Source organism: Gallinula chloropus, assembly GCF_964237585.1.
Source record: "Gallinula chloropus genome assembly, contig: HAP1_SCAFFOLD_494, whole genome shotgun sequence".
NCBI classification, from domain to species: Eukaryota; Metazoa; Chordata; class Aves; order Gruiformes; family Rallidae; genus Gallinula; species Gallinula chloropus.
Genome location: NW_028168750.1, coordinates 1 through 21,594, shown reverse-complemented (window position 1 = coordinate 21,594; position 21,594 = coordinate 1). Strand labels below are relative to the sequence as shown.

Here is a 21,594-nt window from a genome sequence, read left to right as displayed (position 1 = left end):
AGCCCCCCCATCCCAGGCTGGTCCCAGTACAGCTCATCACCTTTCCCAGCAGCTCCTCCCGGTCGGTCTTGACACCGAATCGGGGGACGCCGGAGCCGCCGGGGCCGGAGCCGGGGGGCAGCTTCTTCACCCCACTGATCTGCCCCATGGGGGGCGGCTGCCGCCGCTTCTTCTCCCTCTCCTTGGGGCAGGGGGCCAGGATCTCCACCTCGTGCTGCTTGTCTGGGGAGGGGGGACACACAGACAGAGGATGGGACCCCCCCACCCACCCCCCCCGTGGGGATGGGGCAGGGGGCTCGGTTAAGGGATGTGGGGAGGGGGAGGCTGTGGGGGGGGAGGGGCTGGCAGGGTGCTGAAGGCTGGTGGGAGGGGTCCTGGGGGTGGGGGGGATGACACAGAGAGGATGGGACCCCCACCCCCACCGTGGGGATGGGGCGGGGGTTCAGTTAAGGGATGTGGGGAGGGGTTGTTTTTGGGGGGGGAGGGGCTGGCAGGGGTTCTGGAGGGTGCTGAAGGCCAGGGGGAGGGGTCCTGGGACACACACACACACAGGATGGGACCCCCACACACCCCCATGGGGATGGGGCAGGGGGCTCGGTTAAGGGATGTGGGGAGGGGGAGACTGGGGGGGGGGGGCTGGCAGGGGTTCTGGGGGTGCTGAAGGCTGGTGGAGGGGTCCTGGGGGTGGGGGGGACGACACAGAGAGGATGGGACCCCCACACACCCCTATGGGGATGGGGTGGGGGGCTCGGTTAAGGGATGTAGGGAGGGGGAGGCTGTGGGGGGGGGTCTGGCAGGGGTTCTGGGGGGTGCTGGAGGCTGTGGGGGGGGTCTGGCAGGGGTCCTGGGGGGTGCTGGAGGCTGTGGGGGGGGTCTAGCAGGGGTCCTGGGGGGTGCTGGAGGCTGTGGGGGGGGTCTGGCAGGGGTCCTGGGGGGTGCTGGAGGCCGTGGGGGGGTCTGGCAGGGGTTCTGGGGGGTGCTGGAGGCTGTGGGGGGGGTCTGGCAGGGGTCCTGGGGGTGCTGGAGGCTGTGGGGGGGGTCTGGCCGGGGTTCTGGGGGTGCTGGAGGCTGTGGGGGGGGTCTGGCAGGGGTTCTGGGGGTGCTGGAGGCCGTGGGGAGGGGTCCCGGGGGTCTCACCCAGGAAGGTGCTGGAGATGTACTCGGAGACCTGGTTGCCCGAGCGGCTCATCTCGGAGAGGTGGGTCAGCTCCCGGTTCAGCATCCTCTTGAACTGGGGGGGAAAGGGGGTGAGGGGCAGCCCCCCAGCGCCCCCCCGGCCCTGGGGACACCCCCTGGCCCCGGGGACACCCCCCGGCTCCGGGGACACCCCCCACCCCCAACCCCACACACCCCAGTCCCGGCTCTGGGGTCAGACCCTGGGGAGGGGTGAACAGCTGGAGGGGGGATGGGGGCGGTCAGGCTGGATGGGGGACAGACAGACTGGGGACAGACAGACGTGGGGACAGACGGACATGGGGACAGACGGACGTGGGGACAGGGATGGACCAGACGTGGGGATGGACAGACGTGGGGACAGGGATGGACCAGACATGGGGACAGACAGACGTGGGGACAGACGGACATGGGGACAGGGATGGACCAGATGTGGGGACAGACGGACATGGGGACAGACAGACATGGGGATGGACAGACGTGGGGACAGACGGACGTGAGGACAGGGGTGGGATGGATGTGGGGACAGACATGGGGACAGACAGACATGGGGACAGGAATGGACCAGACGTGGGGACAGACAGACGTGGGGACAGACGGACGTGGGGACAGGGGTGGGATGGATGTGGGGACAGACAGACATGGGGACAGACAGACATGGGGACAGGAATGGACCAGACGTGGGGACAGACAGACGTGGGGACAGACAGACGTGGGGATGGACAGATGTGGGGACAGACATGGGACCAGACATGGGGATGGACAGACATGGGGACAGGTATGGACCAGACATTTGGACAGACAGACGTGGGGACAGACAGATGTGGGGACAGGGATGGACCAGACGTGGGGACAGACAGACAGACATGGGGACAGACAGACGTGGGGACAGACAGAAGTGGGGACAGGGATGGACCAGACATGGGGATGGGCAGACGTGTGGACAGGCAGACATGGGGACAGGGATGGACCAGACGTAGGGATGGACAGACATGGGGACAGACAGACGTGGGGACAGACAGACATGGGGACAGACAGACGGGACAGACGGACATGGGGACAGGGATGGACCAGACATGGGGACAGATAGACATGGGGACAGACAGATGTGGGGACAGGGGTGGGATGGATGTGAGGACAGACGGACATGGGGACAGACAGACGTGTGGACAGACGGACATGGGGACAGGGATGGGATGGATGTGGGGACAGACGGACATGGGGACAGACAGACATGGAGATAGGGATGGACCAGACATGGGCACAGACGGACATGGGGACAGGACAGACACAAGGACAGATGGACACGGGGACAGACAGACATGGGGACAGACAGACGTGTGGACAGACGGACATGGGGACAGGACAGACACAAGGACAGATGGACACGGGGACAGACAGACATGGGGACAGACAGACGTGGGGACAGACGGACATGGGGACAGATGGACATGGGGACAGGACAGACACAAGGACAGATGGACACGGGGACAGACACAGCCATGGGGACACCCAGCCATGGGGACAAGGGGTGGGACAAGGACAGGACAGACACGGGGACAGGGCAGGGGGGACAGACAGACAGACAGACAGACACGGGGACAGACAGACACGGGGACAGACAGACATGGGGACAGGGGGTGGGACAAGGACAGGACAGACATGGGGACAGGGCAGGGGGGACAGACAGACAGACAAACAGACAGACACGGGGACAGACAGACATGGGGACAGGAGGGGCCAGCCCAGCTGTGCCCCAGGGAAGAAGCCGGGACGCTGCGCACGGGCCCCATCACTGGGGGGGGGGGAGCCACTGGGAGCACTGGGAGCCACCGTCCCAGACCCCCCCCCAACTGGGGGCACCCAGGGGTGTCCCCCCAGCCCGGGGGGGGGTCTGTGGCACCGGGCCACGTCCCCCCGAGTCCTCACTGTCCTTGAGTGGGGCCCGGATGCTGCCCCCCCCGCCCCCCCCCGCAGTGACTCATCCCTCAGCACCGGCTGCGGGGCTGGGGGGGGCTCTGGGGGGGGGTTGGGGGGCTGGGGGGGGGTACAGGGCCTGTGCCACCCCCACCCCCTCCCACAGCCCCGGATTGAGTGGGGCTGGGGGGCCCCACTTGTGCCCCCTCCCCAGAGAACACAGTCAGCAGTGTCCCGCCCCCAGCGCCCCCCCCCAAAGCCCAGACCCCCACTGTGGCCCCCCAGGGGGTGCTACCTGACACCCCCACCCCCACCACCCCCCCCGGGGGTCCCATCACAGGGTGAGGGGTGGGGGTTGCTCCCCCCCCCTTCATTTACCCCCAACTCCCCCCCCTTCTCCCCCCATTGCCCCCAACACTTTGGGGGGGGGGTGAAGAGCATCACCTGCATCCCTCCCCCATCAGCCAATCAGGACCCTCCACCCAATCTCCATGGCAACCGCAGTCTCCATAGCAACTGCCCCATCCCGGTCCCCACTGGGGGGGGGTGGTGGTGACTGGGGGGGGGGAATCAGCCCTGCTGCCCCCCCCCCCCCCAGCAAACCGACCACCCTCAACTTGCTGCCTCATGTCACGAGTTTGCCAGGTCTCTGTGCGACGGTGCAACCCCCCCCCTCCTTACCCCCCCCAGGCCACAAATAGGGGGGTGCTGCCCCCCCCCACAACCCCCCCCAGTGCAGACCTTGCCCGATGGGGCCATATGTGCCCAAACAGCCCCCCCCCACACCCTCCCCACCCCCCCCCCATGCTGGAGGGATGCCATGCAGGGAAAAGGGATGGGGGGGGGGGGGGGGGGTGTGTGTGACACCCCCAGGGCTACCTCTGGGGGGGGTCCCACCGTGATATTGCGGGGTGGGGGTGGGGGGGGAAGGTCAAACGTGCGTCCTCCCCCCACCCCACCCCCCCCATAGCCCCCCCCTTACCTGGTCCCACCAGCCCACCAGCCAGGGCTTGGCGCAGGTCTCGCAGAAAAAATCCACCAAGGGCATTTTCTGGCCGCGGGGGGGGGGTCGGCCGGGGGGCTCTGAGCCCCCCCCCGCCACCCCAAAGCAACCGGGGGTCCCCCCCAAAGCAGCCCCCCCCCCCCCCCCTTCTTCAAGCACCCCCTACCCGCAGCCTCTCAAGGCTCAGGGGTGGGGGGGGGGCACGGGGGGGCCATTGGCACGGTGGGACCCGGCGTGCGGGGGGGGGTAGCAGGACCCCCCCCCTGGGTTGGGAGGGCACCGCCAGCCCACCCACACCCCCCCCCCCCGGCGCTGCACCCGGCCGGGGGGGTCCCTCACATCGCTCCCCCCGCCCCCCCCTTGCTCCAGAAGATGATGCCACCCCCCCCCCCTCTTCCCAGGGTCCTGCAGGGGTGTGGCCCCCCCCACTTGAAATGGGGGGGGGGGTCGTCAGGGGGAGCCCCCAGTGCTCATCGAGGGTGGGGGGGGGTGTTGGGGGGGGGAAGGAGAGCGCGCCCGGGATGGGGGGGGGGGGTCGCAGGGGGATGGAGGGGGCTGGGGGGGGACTCGGGGGGGTCCGGGGGGGGGGATGTGGGGTGCGGGGAGGGATGTGGAGGTGCTGGGGGGGGGGGGGGATGAGACGAGGGGGGTGCAGGGAGGATGCGGGAGGATGCTGGGGGGGGGCTGGGGGGGGGGGGGATGCGGGGTGGGGGGTGGTGGTGGTGAGGGGGGGGCGCGGGGGGGGCGCGGGGGGGGCGCCGGACACCGCGGGGTCCCGTCGGGGCTGCGGAGGCCGCGGAGCGCCGGGCGCGGGGGGGGGGTGGATGAGGTGGGGGTGGGGGGGGCACCCGCACGCCTGCGCGGGGCTGCGGGGCCTCGCTCCTCCCCCCGGCCCTGCCCACGGCCCCCCCCCCCCCCCACGCCCCGCACACCCCCCCGCACGGCCACGGCCCCCCCCGCACCCCCCCGCACCCCCCCCCCACGGCCACGGCCCCCCCGCAGCGCTGGGGGGGAGGGGCGAGGGGGGGGCCTGATCACCCCCCCACCCTCCCCCACCCCGGGGTCACCCCCCCCCCCTCGGACCCACCATTGGGATGGGGACCCCCCCAGGGTCACCCCCCCACCTTCCCAGGGTGCCAGGACCCCCCTCCCGGACCCCCCGGCAGTGGGATGGGACCCCCCCAAACTGGGGGGGATGGGACCCCCGGCAATGGGATGGGACCCCACACACTGGGGGGGATGGGACCCCCCTGGACCCCCCAGCAATGGGATGGGACCCCCCCCACACTGGGGGGGACAGGACCCCCCCGGACCCCCAGCAATGGGATGGGACCCCCCCGCACTAGGGGGGATGGGACCCCCCCGGACCCCCCAGCAATGGGATGGGACCCCCCACAACACTGGGGGGGACAGGACCCCCTCAGACCCCCCAGCAATGGGATGGGACCCCCACACACTGGGGGGGATGGGACCCCCCCGGACCCGCAGCAATGGGATGGGACCCCCACACACACTGGGGGGGACATGACTCCCCCCCAGGACCCCCCAGCAATGGGATGGGACCCCCACACACTGGGGGGGGACGGGACCCCCCCGGACCCCCCAGCAATGGGATGGGACCTCCCCACACACACACTGAGGGGGGGACGGGACCCCCCCGCCGGCGGCACCGGGGGGACGCTGGGGACACACGGGGGTCCCATGTCACAGCAGCGCCTGTGCCCGGCCCCATCCCATCCCCCTCCCACGGCACGGCGTCCCAGTGCATCCCAGTGCATCCCAGTCCACTTCCAGTCCCATCCCAGTGCCATCCCAGTCCCATCCCAGCGCCATCCCAATGCCACCCCAGTCCTATTCCAGTCCTGTCCCAGTGCCATCCCAGTGGCATTGCAGTCCCATCCCAGTACCATCCCAGTCCTATTCCAGTGCCGTTCCAGTGCCATCCCAGTCCTATTCCAGTCCCATCCTAGTGCCATCTCAGTCCCATTCCAGTCATGTCCTAGTGCCATCCCAGTGCCATCCCAGTGCCTTCCCAGTGCCATCCCAGTGCCATTCCAGTCCTATTCCAGTCCCATCCAAGTGCCTTTCCAGTGCCATTCCAGTGCCGTCCTAGTGCCATCCCAGTGCCTTCCCAGTGCCATCCCAGCGCCATTCCAGTCCTATTCCAGTCCCATCCCAGTGCCATCCCAGTCCTATTCCAGTGCTGTCCCAGTGCCTTCCCAGTGCCATTCCAGTCCCATCCAAGTGCCATCCCAGTGCCATCCCAGTCCTATTCCAGTCCCGTCCTAGTGCCATCCCAGTGCCATCCCAGTCCTATTCCAGTCCCAGCCCAGTGCCATCCCAGTGCCATTCCAGTCCTATTCCAGTCCCGTCCTAGTGCCATCCCAGTGCCATCCCAGTCCTATTCCAGTCCCAGCCCAGTGCCATCCCAGTGCCATTCCAGTCCTATTCCAGTCCCGTCCTAGTGCCATCCCAGTGCCATCCCAGTCCTATTCCAGTCCCAGCCCAGTGCCATCCCAGTGCCATTCCAGTCCCGTCCTAGTGCCATCCCAGTGCCATCCCAGTCCTATTCCAGTCCCAGCCCAGTGCCATTCCAGTCCTATTCCAGTCCCATCCCAGCGCCATCCCAGTCCCGTCCCAGTGCCGCCCCAGTGCCATCCCAGTTTTATGCCAGTCCTATTCCAGTCCCATCCCAGTGCCATCCCACTGCCATCCCAGTGCCGCCCCAGGCCTATTCCAGTCCTGTCCCAGTGCCATCCCAGTCCTATTCCAGTCCTATTCCAGTCCCATCCCAGTGCCATCCCAGTCCTATTCCAGTCCCGTCCTAGTGCCATCCCAGTGCCGTCCCAGTGCCATTCCAGTCCCATCCCAGCGCCATCCCAGTGCCGTCCCAGCGCCATCCCAGCGCCATCCCAGTGCCTTCCCAGTCCCATCCCAGTGCTGCCCCAGCGCCATCCCAGCCTCATCCCAGCGCCATCCCAGCGCCGTCCCAGTGCCGTCCCAGTGCCGTCCCAGTGCCGCCCCAGTGCCGTCCCAGTCCCATCCCAGCGCCGTCCCAGTCCCCTCCCAGTGCCGCCCCAGCGCCGCGCCCACCTTGTTGGAGGCCATCTCGCTGACGGCTCGGTGGGTCTGGAGGGTCTCCAGCTGGTCCAGGCACCAGTCCAGTTCCTCCAGCGTCTCCCGGGCCAGCTGCTGGGACGTCTCCTCTGTGGGGGGGGGTGGGGGGGTCAGGCACCACCCGAGCCCCCCAGCACCACCACTCCCCTTGGAATAGGGGTGGGGGTGGGCTGCAGGGACCCCCCCAAGGATGGGTACCCCAGGAACTGGGGGAGATGGGGGTTCCCAGTGCCGTGCCTCAGTTTCCCCTCCTTTTCCCTCCCTCCCCCCTGCCTGAGCCCCCCCTTACCGGAGAGTGTGGCCTTGCAGGGGGGGGGCTGGGAGCCGATGGGCGACCGCCTGTGGTGGGGGGGGACACACAGGGTGGGGGGGGGTGTGAGTCAGGGCTGGTTGGGACCCCTGCCCAGGGTCAGGGTCCCAGTTGGGGGTCCCAGTTGGGGTCCCAGTTGGGGTCACTCACTTGCTGGCCGTGGGGGTGGGGACGTTGGCCAGGATGGAGAAGTTGCTGCGGACGCTGCGGAGACTCGCCAGCACCTGGGGGGGGGGGGGACACAGGGCGGGGGGGGGGTCAGGGACCCCCAAACCCCCAACCCCCAGGGACCCCAGATCACCAAAACCCCCGAGCATCAGAGCCAAGCCCCCCCCCGCCCCCCCCCCCCAAGGCTTGGGGCACAGGGCCCAATCCTGCGCCCCATCCCAGAGACACCCCCCCTCTGGGGACCCCCCTGGGGACCCTCTGGGGACCCCCCCCACACCCTACCTGGGCGAAGGGGGTGACGATCAGGTCCTCGGTGTGGCTGCAAGAGGAAGGGGGGGGGGTCAGTGGGTGGGGACTGTTCCCCCTCAGCCCCCCCACCCACGCTGGGGGGGCACATGGTCCCCCTGGGGGGTGTCCAGGGGGAGAGATTAGGGGCAGTGGAGGGGGGGGGGTCATACCTGGGGCATCCCCAGGGGGATCTGGGGGTTCAGGGGGCCAGGGGGCAGGGTTTGGGGGTCGGGGGGAATCTGGGGGTCTGAGGGCCAGGGGGGCAGGGTTTGGGGGTCAGGGGCATCTGGTGGATCTGGGGGCCGGGGGGTCAGGGTTTGGGGGTCTGGGGGATCTGGGGGGTCTGGGGAGGCAGGGTTTGGGGGTCGAGGGGATCTGGGGGGTCTGGGGGCAGGGGGGGCAGGGTTTGGGGGTCAGGGGGCCAGGGTTTGGGGGTCAGGGGGCTCTGGGGGATCTGGGGCCAGGGGTCAGGGTTATGGGGATCAGGGGGCTCTGTGGGGTCTGGGATCTGGGGGGTCAGGGTCCGGGGGTCGGGGGGCTCTGTGGGGTCTGGGGCCGGGGGGCAGGGTCCGGGGGTCGGGGGGCTCTGTGGGGTCTGGGAGCTCGGGGCTCAGGGTTTGGGGGTCGGGGGGCTCTGTGGGGTCTGGGGCCGGGGGTCAGGGGGCTCTGTGGGGTCTGGGGCGGGGGGCAGGGACTGGGGGTCGGGGGGCTCTGTGGGGTCAGGGGCTGGGGGTCGGGGGGCTCTGTGGGGTCTGGGATCTGGGGGCTCAGGGTTTGGGGGTCAGGGGGAATCCGGGGGGTCTGGAATCTGGGGGCTCAGGGTCTGGGGGTCGGTGGGCTCTGTGGGGTCTGGGATCTGGGGGGGTCAGGGTTTGGGGGTCAGGGGGCTCTGTGGAGTCTGGGATCTGGGGGCTCAGGGTTTGGGGGTCAGGGGGCTCTGTGGGGTCTGTGGGCCGGGGGGCAGGGTTATGGGGATCAGGGGGCTCTGTGGGGTCTGGGGGCCTGGGGGCCGGGGGTTGGGGGGCTCTGTGGGGTCTGGGGCCGGGGGGCAGGGTCCGGGGATCGGGGGGCTCTGTGGGGTCTGGGGCCGGGGGACAGGGTTTGGGGGTCAGGGGGCTCTGTGGGGTCTGGGATCTGGGGGGTCAGGGTCCGGGGGTCAGGGGGATCTGTGGGGTCAGGGTCTGGGGGTCAGGGGGCTCTGTGGGGTCTGGGATCTGGGGGGTCAGGGTCTGGGGGTCAGGGGGCTCTGGGGGGTCTGGGATCTGGAGGGTCAGGGTTACGGGGATCAAAGGGAACCGGGGGATCTGGGATCTGGGGGGTCAGGGTTTGGGGGTCAGGGGGCTCTGTGGGGTCTGGGGCGGGGGGCAGGGGCTGGGGGTCGGGGGGCTCTGTGGGGTCAGTGTCCGGGGGTCAGGGGGCTCTGTGGGGTCTGGGGCGGGGGGCAGGGTCCGGGGGTCAGGGGGTCAGGGTTTGGGGGGTCAGGGGTCTCTGTGGGGTCTGGGGCGGGGGGCAGGGTCCGGGGGTCAGGGGGTCAGGGTTTGGGGGTCAGGGGGCTCTGTGGGGTCTGGGGCAGGGGGCAGGGGCCGGGGGTCAGGGGGTCAGGGCTTGGGGGTCAGGGGGCTCTGTGGGGTCAGTGTCCGGGGGTCAGGGGTCTCTGTGGGGTCTGGGGCGGGGGGCAGGGGCTGGGGGTCGGGGGGCTCTGTGGGGTCTGGGGTCAGGGGTCAGGATCCGGGGGTCGGGGGGCTCTGTGGGGTCAGGGGCTGGGGGTCGGGGTTTGGGGGTCAGGGGGAATCCGGGGGGTCTGGGATCTGGAGGGTCAGGGTTTGGGTGTCGGGGGGCTCTGTGGGGTCTGAGAGCTGGGGGGTCAGGGTTTGGGGGGTCAGGGGGCTCTGTGGGGTCTGGGGGTGGGGGTCAGGGTTTGGGGGGTCAGGGGTCTCTGTGGGGTCTGGGGCGGGGGGCAGGGTCCGGGGGTCAGGGGGTCAGTGTCCGGGGGTCAGGGGTCTCTGTGTGGTCTGGGCCGTGGGGCAGGGGCCGGGGGTCAGGGGGTCAGGGTTTGGGGGTCAGGGGTCTCTGTGGGGTCTGGGGCCGGGGGTCAGGGGTCTCTGTGGGGTCAGTGTCCGGGGTCAGGGGTCTCTGTGGGGTCTGGGGCGGGGGGCAGGGTCCGGGGGTCCCACTCACGCCTCGCTGGCGATGGAGGAGTTGCGGGACATGCTCTTGGGGGAGGCGTCGTAGTCGCTGTCCGAGCGGTACAGGAAGGACTCGCGGCGCTGGCCGGGGGCCGCCCCGGGGAGCAGCACCAGCCCCGGGCTGGCCTGGGGGTCCGGGGGGCTGCGGCCCGGCGAGGGGCCATTCTCCACCTCGAAGCTGGGGGGGGACACAGGGTGAGGGGTCAGGATGGGACCCCCCAACTCCCCATGGTCCCTCCTGGGATCCGCATGGTAACGGGGTGCTGGACACCCCAAGGTGGGGACGGTGGTGGCACAGGGGTGATGGTGGCACAGGGGTGACGGTGGCACGGTGGTGACGGTGGCATGGTGGTGACAGTGATGGTGGCACAGTGATGACAATGGCATGATGGTGACAGTGATAGTGGCACAGTGGTGATGGTGGCACAGTGGTGACAGTGATGGTGGCGTGGTGGTGACAGTGGCACAGGGGTGATGGTGGCACGGTGGTGACAGTGATGGTGGCACGGTGGTGATGGTGGCACGGTGGTGACAGTGGCATGATGGTGACAGTGATAGTGGCACAGTGGTGATGGTGACGGTGGCACAGTGGTGATGGTGGCACGGTGGTGACAGTGATGGTGGCACGGTGGTGATGGTGGCATGATGGTGACAGTGGCACAGTGGTGATGGTGGCGTGGCGGTGACAGTGGCCATGCCACACTGCCAGACTCTGCTGGCACGGGTTGTGTGAGCCGGGGCTGGTGTCACCGTGCACCCCAGTGTCACCATATGCACCAGTGTCACCATTCACACCAGTGCCACCATGCGCACCAGTGTCACCATGTGCACCAGTGTCCCCATTCACACCAGTGCCACCGTGTGCACCAGTGTCACCGTGTGCACCAGTGTCACCGTGTGCACCAGTGTCCCCATTCACACCAGCGTCACCATTCACACCAGCGCCACCATTCACACCAGTGTCCCCATTCACACCAGTGCCACCGTGTGCACCAGCGTCACCAGCACACCAGTGTCCCCATTCACACCAGTGTCACCAGCACACCAGTGCCACCATTTACACCAGTGCCACCATGCGCACCAGTGCCACCATTCACACCAGTGCCACCATGTGCACCAGTGTCACCATTCACACCAGTGTCACCAGCACACCAGTGCCACCATTCACACCAGTGCCACCATGTGCCCCAGCGTCACCGCTCACACCCGTGCCACCATCCCCTCTGGCATCACCAGTGTCACCATTGGCCCCACTATCGCCCTGCAGGGTGGTGCCACCATTCCCACCGGTGTCCCCGCGCACACCGGTGCCATCACAGTGCACACCCGTGCCAGCCCGCGCTGCCCGGCCCCGGCGTCGCCGCCGCGTCACCGCGCTGGGCGGTGGCCCCTCGACTTGCGCCGCTGTCTCCGGTTTCCACCGTGACCTCTGGGCGTGGGGCCGGAGCAGCCGCCCGCTGACTGGAGCTGCTGGCGGTGACGCAAGGCCCCGTCGTGATACAGGGACCCTGTCACGATACAGGGACCCCATCGCGATACAGGGACCCTGTCACGATACAGGGACCCCGTTGCGATACAGGGACCCCATCGCGATACAGGGACCCCATCGCGATACAGGGACCCTGTCACGATACAGGGACCCCGTTGCGATACAGGGACCCCATCGCGATACAGGGACCCCATTGCGATACAGGGACCCCATCGCGATACAGGGACCCCGTCGCGATACAGGGACCCTGTCATGATACAGGGACCCTGTCGCAACACAGGGACCCCATTGCGATACAGGGACCCCATCGTGATATAGGACCCCGTCGCGATATAGGACCCTGTCACAATACAGGGACCCCATCGCGATACAGGGACGCCGTCGCGATATAGGGACCCCATCGCGATATAGGACCCCATCAAGATACAGGGACCCCGTCGCGATACAGGGACCCCATTGTGATACAGGGACCCCGTTGCGATACAGGGACCCTGTCATGATACAGGGACCCCGTCACGACACAGGGACCCCATCACGATACAGGGACCCTGTCACAATACAGAGACCCCGTCATGATACAGGGACCCCGTCATGATACAGGGACCCTGTCATGATACAGGGACCCTGTCGCGACACAGGGACCCCATCACGACACAGGGACCCCATCGCGATATAGGACCCTGTCACGATACAGGGACCCCGTCACGATACAGGGACCCCGTCGCGATATAGGACCCATCATGATAATGGGGAGAGCACCAACCAGCACTGGTGCCCCCAGGGGTGCAGCAGCAGCACCCGTGGGTGGGGGCACCCCCCAGCCCCCCCATGGGCAGGGGGGCTCTGGCAGCCTGGGTGCCTGTTCCACCCCCCCCCCTTCCAGGGGTGGGGACCCCCCCACCTCAGGGGGACCCCCCCCCACCTCAGGGGGCCACCCCATGTCCTCCTCGCTGTGTTGGTGAGGGGCCCGGGGCGGGGGGGGTAATGGGTGCCCCAGGGTGAGTGGGGGGCGCAGGGGACTGATCCAGGCACCGGACAGTGGCAGCTGGGACCCCCCCCCAGGAATGGGACCCCCAGGAAGGGGGACCCCCAGGAATGGGACCCCCAGGAATGGGGACCCCCAGGAGCCTGGTGCCCCAGGTCCCCCCCCCTGCACTGGGACCCCCAGCACTGAGACCCTCTCAGAGCCCCCAAATACTGGGACCCCCAGGAGCTCCATGTCCCAGGACCCCCCAACACCCAGCCCCCCCAGGACCCCCCAACACCGAGCCCCCCCCATGACCCCCCAACACCGAGCCCCCCCCAGGACCCCCAACACCCAGCCCCCCCATGACCCCCCAACACCGAGCCCCCCCCATGACCCCCCAACACCGAGCCCCCCCCAGGACCCTTAAGCTCCGAGCCCCCCTGGGGCTGGGGGTCCCCAGAACCACCCCCCCCCCCGGCTACCACCTTTCTTGCCCCCCCCCCTCCCCCAGTGCCAGGCACCCTGGGACCCCCAACATCACCAGCAGCCCCCCCCCAATTCCAAGCCCCCTGCGAGGCAGGGAGGGGGCGGGGGGGGCTCCCCATCTCCCTCCCCCTCCAGCCGTTGCCCACTTCCCCCTGGGTGGCAGAAGGAACCCAGACGTCCTGCCCCCCCCCCACCAACCCCCCCCCCCGCTGCCGTTACTGGGGGGGTCCCCCAGGCGACCAGAGGCCACTGCTTGAGGGAGGGGCTCACACAGGGACCCTCCCCCCTTAACCCAGGCAGGGGGGACACCCCTGGACCCCCCCCCCACACCCAGGGAGTTCCCATCCCACAGTCAACAGGCCCCGTTCCCCTTCCTGGACCTGGGGGGGGTAGGGGAGGGGGGGGGGTGGGGAGTGTCCCTGTGCCCCCCCCCATGGGTATGAGGGTTCCCTCTGTGTGCCCCCCCCCCCCCCAAAACTGGGTATGGGGGGGCCCTGTTTGCCCCCCCCCCCAGCTCCTAGACTCCCCCCTGCCCCTCCCCCACCTCACTGCCACCCCCCCCGCTGGGTCCCCGGGGGGGGGGGGGGGGGTCTCCTGTGTCCAGCCTGCTGGGTGCCCCCCCCCCAGCTCCATGGACACGTGGGGGGGGGACACACAGGGGTGTTCCCGCCCTGCCCCCCCCCTTCCTCTACCGGCTTCCTCTAACGAGCCGCCCTGGGATGGGGGGGGGGGCGGGGGGGGCGCTTCCCCCCATGGCCACGACCCCTTTTGGGGGGGGGGGGCTGACAGAGCAGCTTTGGGGTGGCTGGAGGTGGGGGGGGGGGGGGCTTGATACCCCTCTCAAGCCTTGCCCTGGAGGGGGGGGGCACCTGGCGGGGGGGGGGGTCCCACATCCCCATGGGGAAGAGCAACCCTATGGGGGGGGGGGGGGCTCCTCGACCCCCCCCCATGCTCTGACCTTGAACCCCACTGCCCCCCCCCATCCCACAAAGGAACCCCCCCTTCCCCCCCCCCCCACGGCTGAGGGGACTGTTGGGGGGTTGGGGGGGGTGGGGTGTACCCCCAGATCGGGCGGATTTCCATAGGGGGGGGTGGGAAATGAGGGGGGGGCTTGGGGGGGGGGTGTCCTTAGCGGGGGGGTCGGGGGGGGGGGGGCTCGTCCCGGGGGGGGGGGGGGGGTGGGGGTGTCTGTACCCGGAGTGGGGGGGGCTGTTGGTCAGGGCACTGGGGAGGGGTCGGTGTGGGTGGTATTTTGGGGGGGTTTGGGGGGGGGGATGGAGGTTTTTGGGGGGGGGGTCCGTTACCTGCCCCGCAGCCGGCGGTGCCGCTCCTGGATGCTGCGGTTGAGCCGGAGGCGGCGGAGGAAAGTTGGGGACCCTCCGGGGGTTACAGAAGCCGGGGGGGGGGCCAGAGGGTAGAAAGTCTCATCCTCAACCCCCCCCCAACCCCCCCAAGCCCCCCCCGGGCGCAGCAGGGGGGAGCGGGGCAGCCCCCGCCGCTCCCCGGCCATGGCACGGGCGGGACGGGGTGAGAGGGCGGAGGGGGGGGGGGGAGGGGGCGGGGGGGGGGCGGGGTGAAGTGGGGGGAGGGGGGGGGGACACACGGGACCGGCCCCCGGTGCCGCCCCGGGACCGCCCGAGCGGGGAGGGGCCGAGCTGCGGCTTGGCGGGGGGGAGAGGATGGGGGGTCCTGAGCCCCCCCCCAGTCCTGTCCGGGGGTCTCTGGGGGTCCTGAGCCCCCCCCAAGCCCTGGCCGGGGGTCTCTGGGGGTCTCTGAGCCCCCCCAAGCCCTCGCCGGGGTTCTCTGGGGGTCTCTGAGCCCCCCAGTCCTGTCCGGGGGTCTCTGAACCGCCCCCAGTCCTGTCCGGGGGTCTCTGAACCCCCCCAAGCCCTGGCCGGGGGTCTCTGGGGGTCTCTGAACCCCCCCAGTCCTGTCCGGGGGTCTCTGGGGATGTCTGAACCCCCCCAGTCCTGTCCGGGGTCTCTGAGCCCCCCCCAGTCCTTTCTGGGGGTCCCTGAGCTCCCCCAGTCCTGTCCCGGGGTCTCTGGGGGTCTCTGAGCCCCCCCAGTCCTTTCTGGGGGTCTCTGAGCCCCCCCAGTCCTGTGCGGGGGTCTCTGGGGGTCTCTGAGCCCCCCCAGTCCTGTCCCGGGGTCTCTGGGGGTCTCTGAGCCCCCCCAGTCCTGTCCGAGGGTCTCTGAGCTCCCCCAATCCTGTCCGGGGGTCTCTGGGGGTCTCTGAACCCCCCCACAGTCCTGTCCGGGGGTCTCTGAACCCCCCCCCAGTCCTGTCCGGGGGTCCCCGAGGGTCCCTGAGCCCCCCCACGGGGGTCCCCAGCCCCATGGGATTCTCCAGCTCTCCCGGCATCCCTGTCCCTGGGAGGGTCCCCAAGTTCATGGGGGGGGGGGGGGGGTCCCCAACCCCATCAGGGACCTCAGACCCATGGGTGGGGGGTGTCGCAGTGCCGGGGGGGGGGTCCCAGTGCCAGGGTGGGGGGGGGTCCCATCGGGTGCAGCACCCATCAGCCTCTGTGGGGCAGGGGGAGGGGGGAGGGAAGGGGGAGCGGGGGGGGGGAGGGGGAGGGATTGCTGGGGTGGGGGGTGGGGAAGGGGGGGCTGCGCAGGCAGGGGGGGGGCGGGGGGGGGGTGACTCACAACTGGCAAATTTAGCAACCGGCTCCGGGGAGGAAAAGGGCTTTTTGGGGATTCTCCTGGCGTCGGCTCACGCAGCAGCTGGGGGGGGATACAGGCTGGGGGGGGGGTCACAGGACACACACACCCCCCCCATGTCCCCAGTGTCATGTGTGTCCCCCCCCCAGTGTCCCCAGTGTCCCCTTTGGAGTGTGGGAATTGGGGACCTGAGGGGGTGCTGGGGGTCCTTTTTCTCCCCCCCCCCCCCCCCAGTTTGGGATGGGATCCTGCCAGGGTGATGCTGGGGGTCAGGGGGGGTCGGTGGGTCCAGCACCCCACAAGTGGGGTCTCCACTCCCTGCCAGAGTGGGGGGTCCCCCCCAGATCATCTGGGTGGCTCCTGCTCCTCTGGGATCTTCCCGGTGGGATGAGGTGGGGACAGGGATGGGGAGGCAGGATGGGGCTGGAGGTGGGACAGAGGTGAGGATGAGGATGGAGAGGGAATGGGGAAGGAGATGGGATGGGGATGGATGGGGGGTGAGGAGGAGATGGGAATGAGGATGAAGATGGGATGAGGATGGGATGGGATGTGATGGGATGGGGGTGGGATTAGGGTGGAATCAGGATGGGGATGAGGATGGGATGGGGATGGGAAGGGAATAGGATGGGGATGCTGATGAGGACAAGATGAGGATGGGATGGGATGGGATGGGATGGGATGGGATGGGATGGGATGAGGATGAGGATGAGGATGAGGATGAGGATGGGATGGAATGAGGATGGGATGGGATGGGATAGGATGGGATGAGGATGAGGATGAGGATGGGATGAGGATGGGATGGAATGAGGATGGGATGGGATAGGATGGGATGAGGATGAGGATGAGGATGGGATGAGGATGGGATGAGGATGAGGATGGGATGGGATGGGACGAGGATGAGGATGGGATGGAATGAGGATGAGGATGAGGATGAGGATGAGGATGAGGATGAGGATGAGGATGAGGATGAGGATGAGGATAAGGATGGGATGGCCACAGAGGCAGGATACAGTCAGAGGAGGAAGAGCTGGATGCCAGGAAGGACCCAGCGACGGAGCCTCCCAGCAGCACCGGGACATCCCGGCTCCCAGTGCCACCTCTCCGTGCCATCCCGTGCCACACTGTGCCCTGTGCCCCCCCCGTGCCCCCCTGTGTGTGTCTCCCCCCCTCCCCCGGGGTCCCTGCTGCTCCTGGCGCTCCCAGCCCAACGTGAGTCACTGGTAATGGCCGCAGGTGACTCATCCCCTCCAAGAGATTCCGGCACATCCCCAGCGCCGAGGGGCCGCACGCGCTGCCGCCAGCACCACCGCCAGCCGGCACCGTGACCCGCCAGCACCACGACCCGCCAGCACCACGACCCACCAGTACCATGACCCAGCACCACGACCCGCCAGCACCACGACCCGCCAGCACCACAACCTGCCAGCACCACGACCCACCAGTACCATGACCCAGCACCATGACCCGCCAGCACCACGACCCACCAGCACCATGACCCAGCACCATGACCCAGCACCATGACCCAGCACCACGACCCGCCAGCACCACAACCCAGCACCACAACCCGCCAGCACCATGACCCAGCACCATGACCCAGCACCACAACCCGCCAGCACCACGACGCAGCACCACGACCCAGCACCACGACCCACCAGCACCATGACCCAACAGCACCACCACTTGCCAGCACCACGACCCCCCAGCACCATGACCTGCCAGCACCACGACCCAGCACCATGACCCGCCAGCACCACGACCTGCCAGCACCATGACCCAGCACCATGACCCGCCAGCACCACGACCCGCCAGCACCATAACCCACCAGCACCATGACCCACCAGCACCACAACCTGCCAGCACCATAACCCGCCAGCACCATGACCCACCAGCACCATGACCCGCCAGCACCATAACCCACCAGCACCATGACCCACCAGCACCACAACCTGCCAGCACCATAACCCGCCAGCACCATGACCCAGCACCATGACCCGCCAGTACCATGACCCAGCACCACAACCCGCCAGCACCACAACCTGCCAGCACCACAACCCGCCAGCACCATGACCCAGCACCATGACCTGCCAGCACCATGACCTGCCAGCACCACAACCCGCCAGCACCACCACTTGCCAGCACCATGACCCGCCAGCACCACGACCCGCCAGCACCACGACCCACCAGCACCACTACCTGCCATCACCATGACCCGCCAGCACCACCACCCGCCAGCACCACGACCCACCAGCACCACGACCCAGCACCACAACCCGCCAGCACCACAACCCGCCAGCACCACCACTTGCCAGCACCATGACCCACCAGCACCACAACCCACCAGCACCACAGCCCACCACACCATGAACCAGCACCACGACCCACCAGCACCACCATCCGCCAGCACCATGACCCCCCAGCACCATGACCTGCCATCACCACCACCCACCCACCAGCACCACCACCCGCCATCACCGTGAGCGGCGGCTCGCCCAGCCCGGTTGTGGTTGTTGTTGTGGTTGTTCTGATGGTTGTTCTGGGGAGGAACAGGAATTCCAGCCGGAGGGATCAACCAGGGTGCCGGAGCCCGGGCAGAGCCCCCGGCAGCCGGCGGTGTCCGGCTGGGTCCTGGTGGTGCCGCACCGGGCGCTGGCCCTGTGCCTCAGCCTGGGTGGAATCCCAGCGTGGGACCTCGCCTTCGTTTGGCTTAATTACACTAATTGCTCCAGGAAGGAGCAGCCTGGCAAAGGGGCTTCGGGCTCAGACGGCGCCGGCAGCGCCGGATAACGGGGTAAGGGGGGTGTCTGCGCCCCGGCTCTCAGGGATGGGGTTCAATGGGGTACTGAGGGGGGGTTGGGGATCCACCATCCCCACCCCCACATTGGGGTGGGGGGTTCACCAGGGGGGCCACACCAGCCCTGCCCACACCCCATCACCCCCCCCCCCCGTCCCCCACCCCAGCCGCTCGGCACCCGCCAGCCGCCTCGAGGAGCCGGGGGGGAAACTCCATCCGGGTGGGAGGAAGAGGAGGAGGAGGGAGGAAGGAAATAAAACCCCCGAGTCCCGACCATCTGCTGAGCCTCCTGTGCATAAATTAACTCCCCGAACGAAGCCGGAGCTGCCGCTGCCCCCTCGGCTCCTCCAGAAGGCCACGGCGGCACCCGGCACACGGCACATGGAACCCGGCACACGGCTCATGGCACACGGCTCATGGCACATGGGTCACAGCACACAGCTCATGGCACATGGCACATGGCTCATGGCACCCGGCACACGGCACACGGCACATGGCTCATGGCACATGGAACCTGGCACATGGGTCACAGCTCATGGCACACGGCTCATGGCACACGGCTCATGGCACATGGCACATGGGTCATGGCACCCAGCACCCGGCACATGGCACACGGCTCATGGCATATGGCTCATGGCACACGGCTCATGGCACATGGCACATGGGTCATGGCACCCAGCACCCGGCACATGGCACACGGCTCATGGCACATGGCTCATGGCACACGGCTCATGGCACATGGCACATGGGTCATGGCACCCAGCACCCAGCACCCGGCACCTGGCACACGGCTCATGGCACACAGCACATGGCACATGGCACACGGCTCATGGCACATTGGTCATGGCACCTGGCACCAGGCACCCAGCACCCGGATCAGCCCCAGCACCCGGCACCCAGCTCATGGCACCCGGCTCATGGCACACGGCTCATGGCACATGGAACCTGGCACATGGCACATGGGTCACAGCTCATGGCACACAGCTCATGGCATATGGGTCACGGCACCCAGCACCCAGCACCCGGCACCCGGCACCTGGCTCATGGCACATGGCACATGGGTCATGGCACATGGAACCTGGCACATGGGTCACAACTCATGGCACACGGCTCATGGCACATGGCACATGGGTCATGGCACCCGGCACCCAGCACCCAGCACCCAGCACCCAGCACATGGCTCATGGCACACGGCTCATGGCACATGGGTCATGGCACCCAGCACCCGGCACACGGCTCATGGCACACAGCTCATGGCACATGGAACCTGGCACATGGCACATGGGTCACGGCTTATGGCACACGGCACATGGGTCATGGCACCCGGCACCAGGCACCGAGCACCTGGATCAGCCCCAGCACCCAGCACCCATATCATGGCACACAGCTCATGGCACATGGGTCACAGCTCATGGCACACAGCTCATGGCACACGGCTCATGGCACCCAGCACCCAGCACCCAGCACCCGGATCAGCCCCAGCACCACGTTCCCAACTTGGTTCCCTCAACTTCCTGGCCCCGGGAACAGGCAGAGCCGGAGCTGGTGCCAGATGGATCGGGGGGGGGTTGGGACTGTGTGTGTCCCCACCAATCTGGGGGGGCTGCAGCTGTCCCCTGACATCTCCCCAGCGGGTTTGGGGGGGTCACCGGAGGGTCCCGAGGCCGGGAGCGGGTTCACCCCGGCAGAGACGGTGGCACAAGCCGGGGGGGGGCACCCCGAAACTGCAGCTGCCAGGATGGAGCCCCCCTTGGGCAGGTCTATGGGGGGTGTTCCTGGGAACCCCCAAACCCACCGGGATCAGCTCACGGGGGAGGCGGTTCTGCCTCCAGTACTGGGATGATGCTGGGAGGGGGGGTCCTGGCTCTGGTACTGGGATGATGCTGGGGGGGGGTCCTGGTACTGGTACTGGGATGATGCTGGGGGGGGGGTCCTGGTACTGGTACTGGGATGATGCTGGAGGGGGGGTGTCTCCTCCAGTATTGGTACCAGGATTATGCTGGGGGGAGGGTTCTACCTCCAGTACTGGTACTGGGATGATGCTGGGGGGGGTCCCTCCTCCAGTACCGGTACCGGGATGATGCTCACGGGGGTGGGGGGGGTGGTTCCTGCCTCCGGTACCGGGATGATACTGGGGGGGTGGTCTGGGCTCTGGTACCGGTACCGGGATGATGCTGGGGGGGTTGGGGGGGAGGTCCTGCCTCTGGTACCGGGATGATGCTGGGGGGGTGGTCTGGGCTCTGGTACCGGTACCGGGATGATGCTGGGGGGGTTGGGGGGGAGGTCCTGCCTCTGGTACCGGGATGATGCTCACGGGGGTTGGGGGGGCTGGGGTCCTGCCTCCGGTACCGGGATGATGCTGGGGGGGTGGTCCGGGCTCTGGTACCGGTACCGGGATGATGCTGGGGGGGTGGTCCAGACTCTAGTACCAGTACCGGGATGATGCTCACGGGGGTGGGGGGGGTGGTTCCTGCCTCCGGTACCGGGATGATGCTGGGGGGCTCGGGGGGTCCCCGCTGCCGTCACCTACCGCTTGCCGGTGCCGGGGGTCCCGTGGAGCGAGGAGGGCCAGGACATGCGGGCTTTCCTCAGGCCGGGCCGGTCCCCGGTGTCGACGGCGTCCGCCCGCTCCATGGGCCGGGACCGGTGCCGGTCGGTGTCGGAGAAGCCGCGGTGACGGATGCGGATGGGGGTGCGGGGCTGGCGCCAGAGATGCTGGGGGGGCTTCAGGGTGCTGGGCCCCTCCCGGGGCACCGGCAGCGACAGCGAGAGGCTTTTCCGGGAGCCCGGTACCGGCTCCATCATCCGCGGCACCGGGAAGAACCCGCCGACCCCTGAGATGCTCCCGGTGCCGCTAAAGGAGCCGGTACCGGTCCCGCTACCAGAGCCGGTGCCCGTTGCCGGAGCCGCTCCCGGTGCCGGTACCGGTGCCGGTGCCGGTCCCTTAGCGACGGGAGGCGGCGGCGGCGGCTCTTCCCGGCCCCGGGCTCCGCATGGCCCCGCGCAACCGGTTGGGACGACCCCGGGGGAGGC

General features: G+C 68.7%; 1 protein-coding gene across 1 annotated transcript in view; it reads right to left on the bottom strand.

The window, feature by feature from the left end:
• The window catches only part of PDE4A (phosphodiesterase 4A), a gene marked incomplete at both ends in the record, with an annotated part of 34,473 nt that extends 13,107 nt beyond the window's left edge, over positions 1-21,366 (bottom strand). The window contains 8 exons of the mRNA XM_084280659.1: positions 41-222; positions 1,138-1,231; positions 7,187-7,299; positions 7,500-7,549; positions 7,671-7,744; positions 7,971-8,007; positions 10,155-10,340; positions 21,092-21,366. Coding sequence (XP_084136785.1) covers positions 41-222; positions 1,138-1,231; positions 7,187-7,299; positions 7,500-7,549; positions 7,671-7,744; positions 7,971-8,007; positions 10,155-10,340; positions 21,092-21,366 — 1,011 coding nt within the window. The remainder of the gene's footprint in view (positions 1-40; positions 223-1,137; positions 1,232-7,186; positions 7,300-7,499; positions 7,550-7,670; positions 7,745-7,970; positions 8,008-10,154; positions 10,341-21,091) is intronic.
• Between the last annotated feature and the right edge of the window lie 228 nt (positions 21,367-21,594).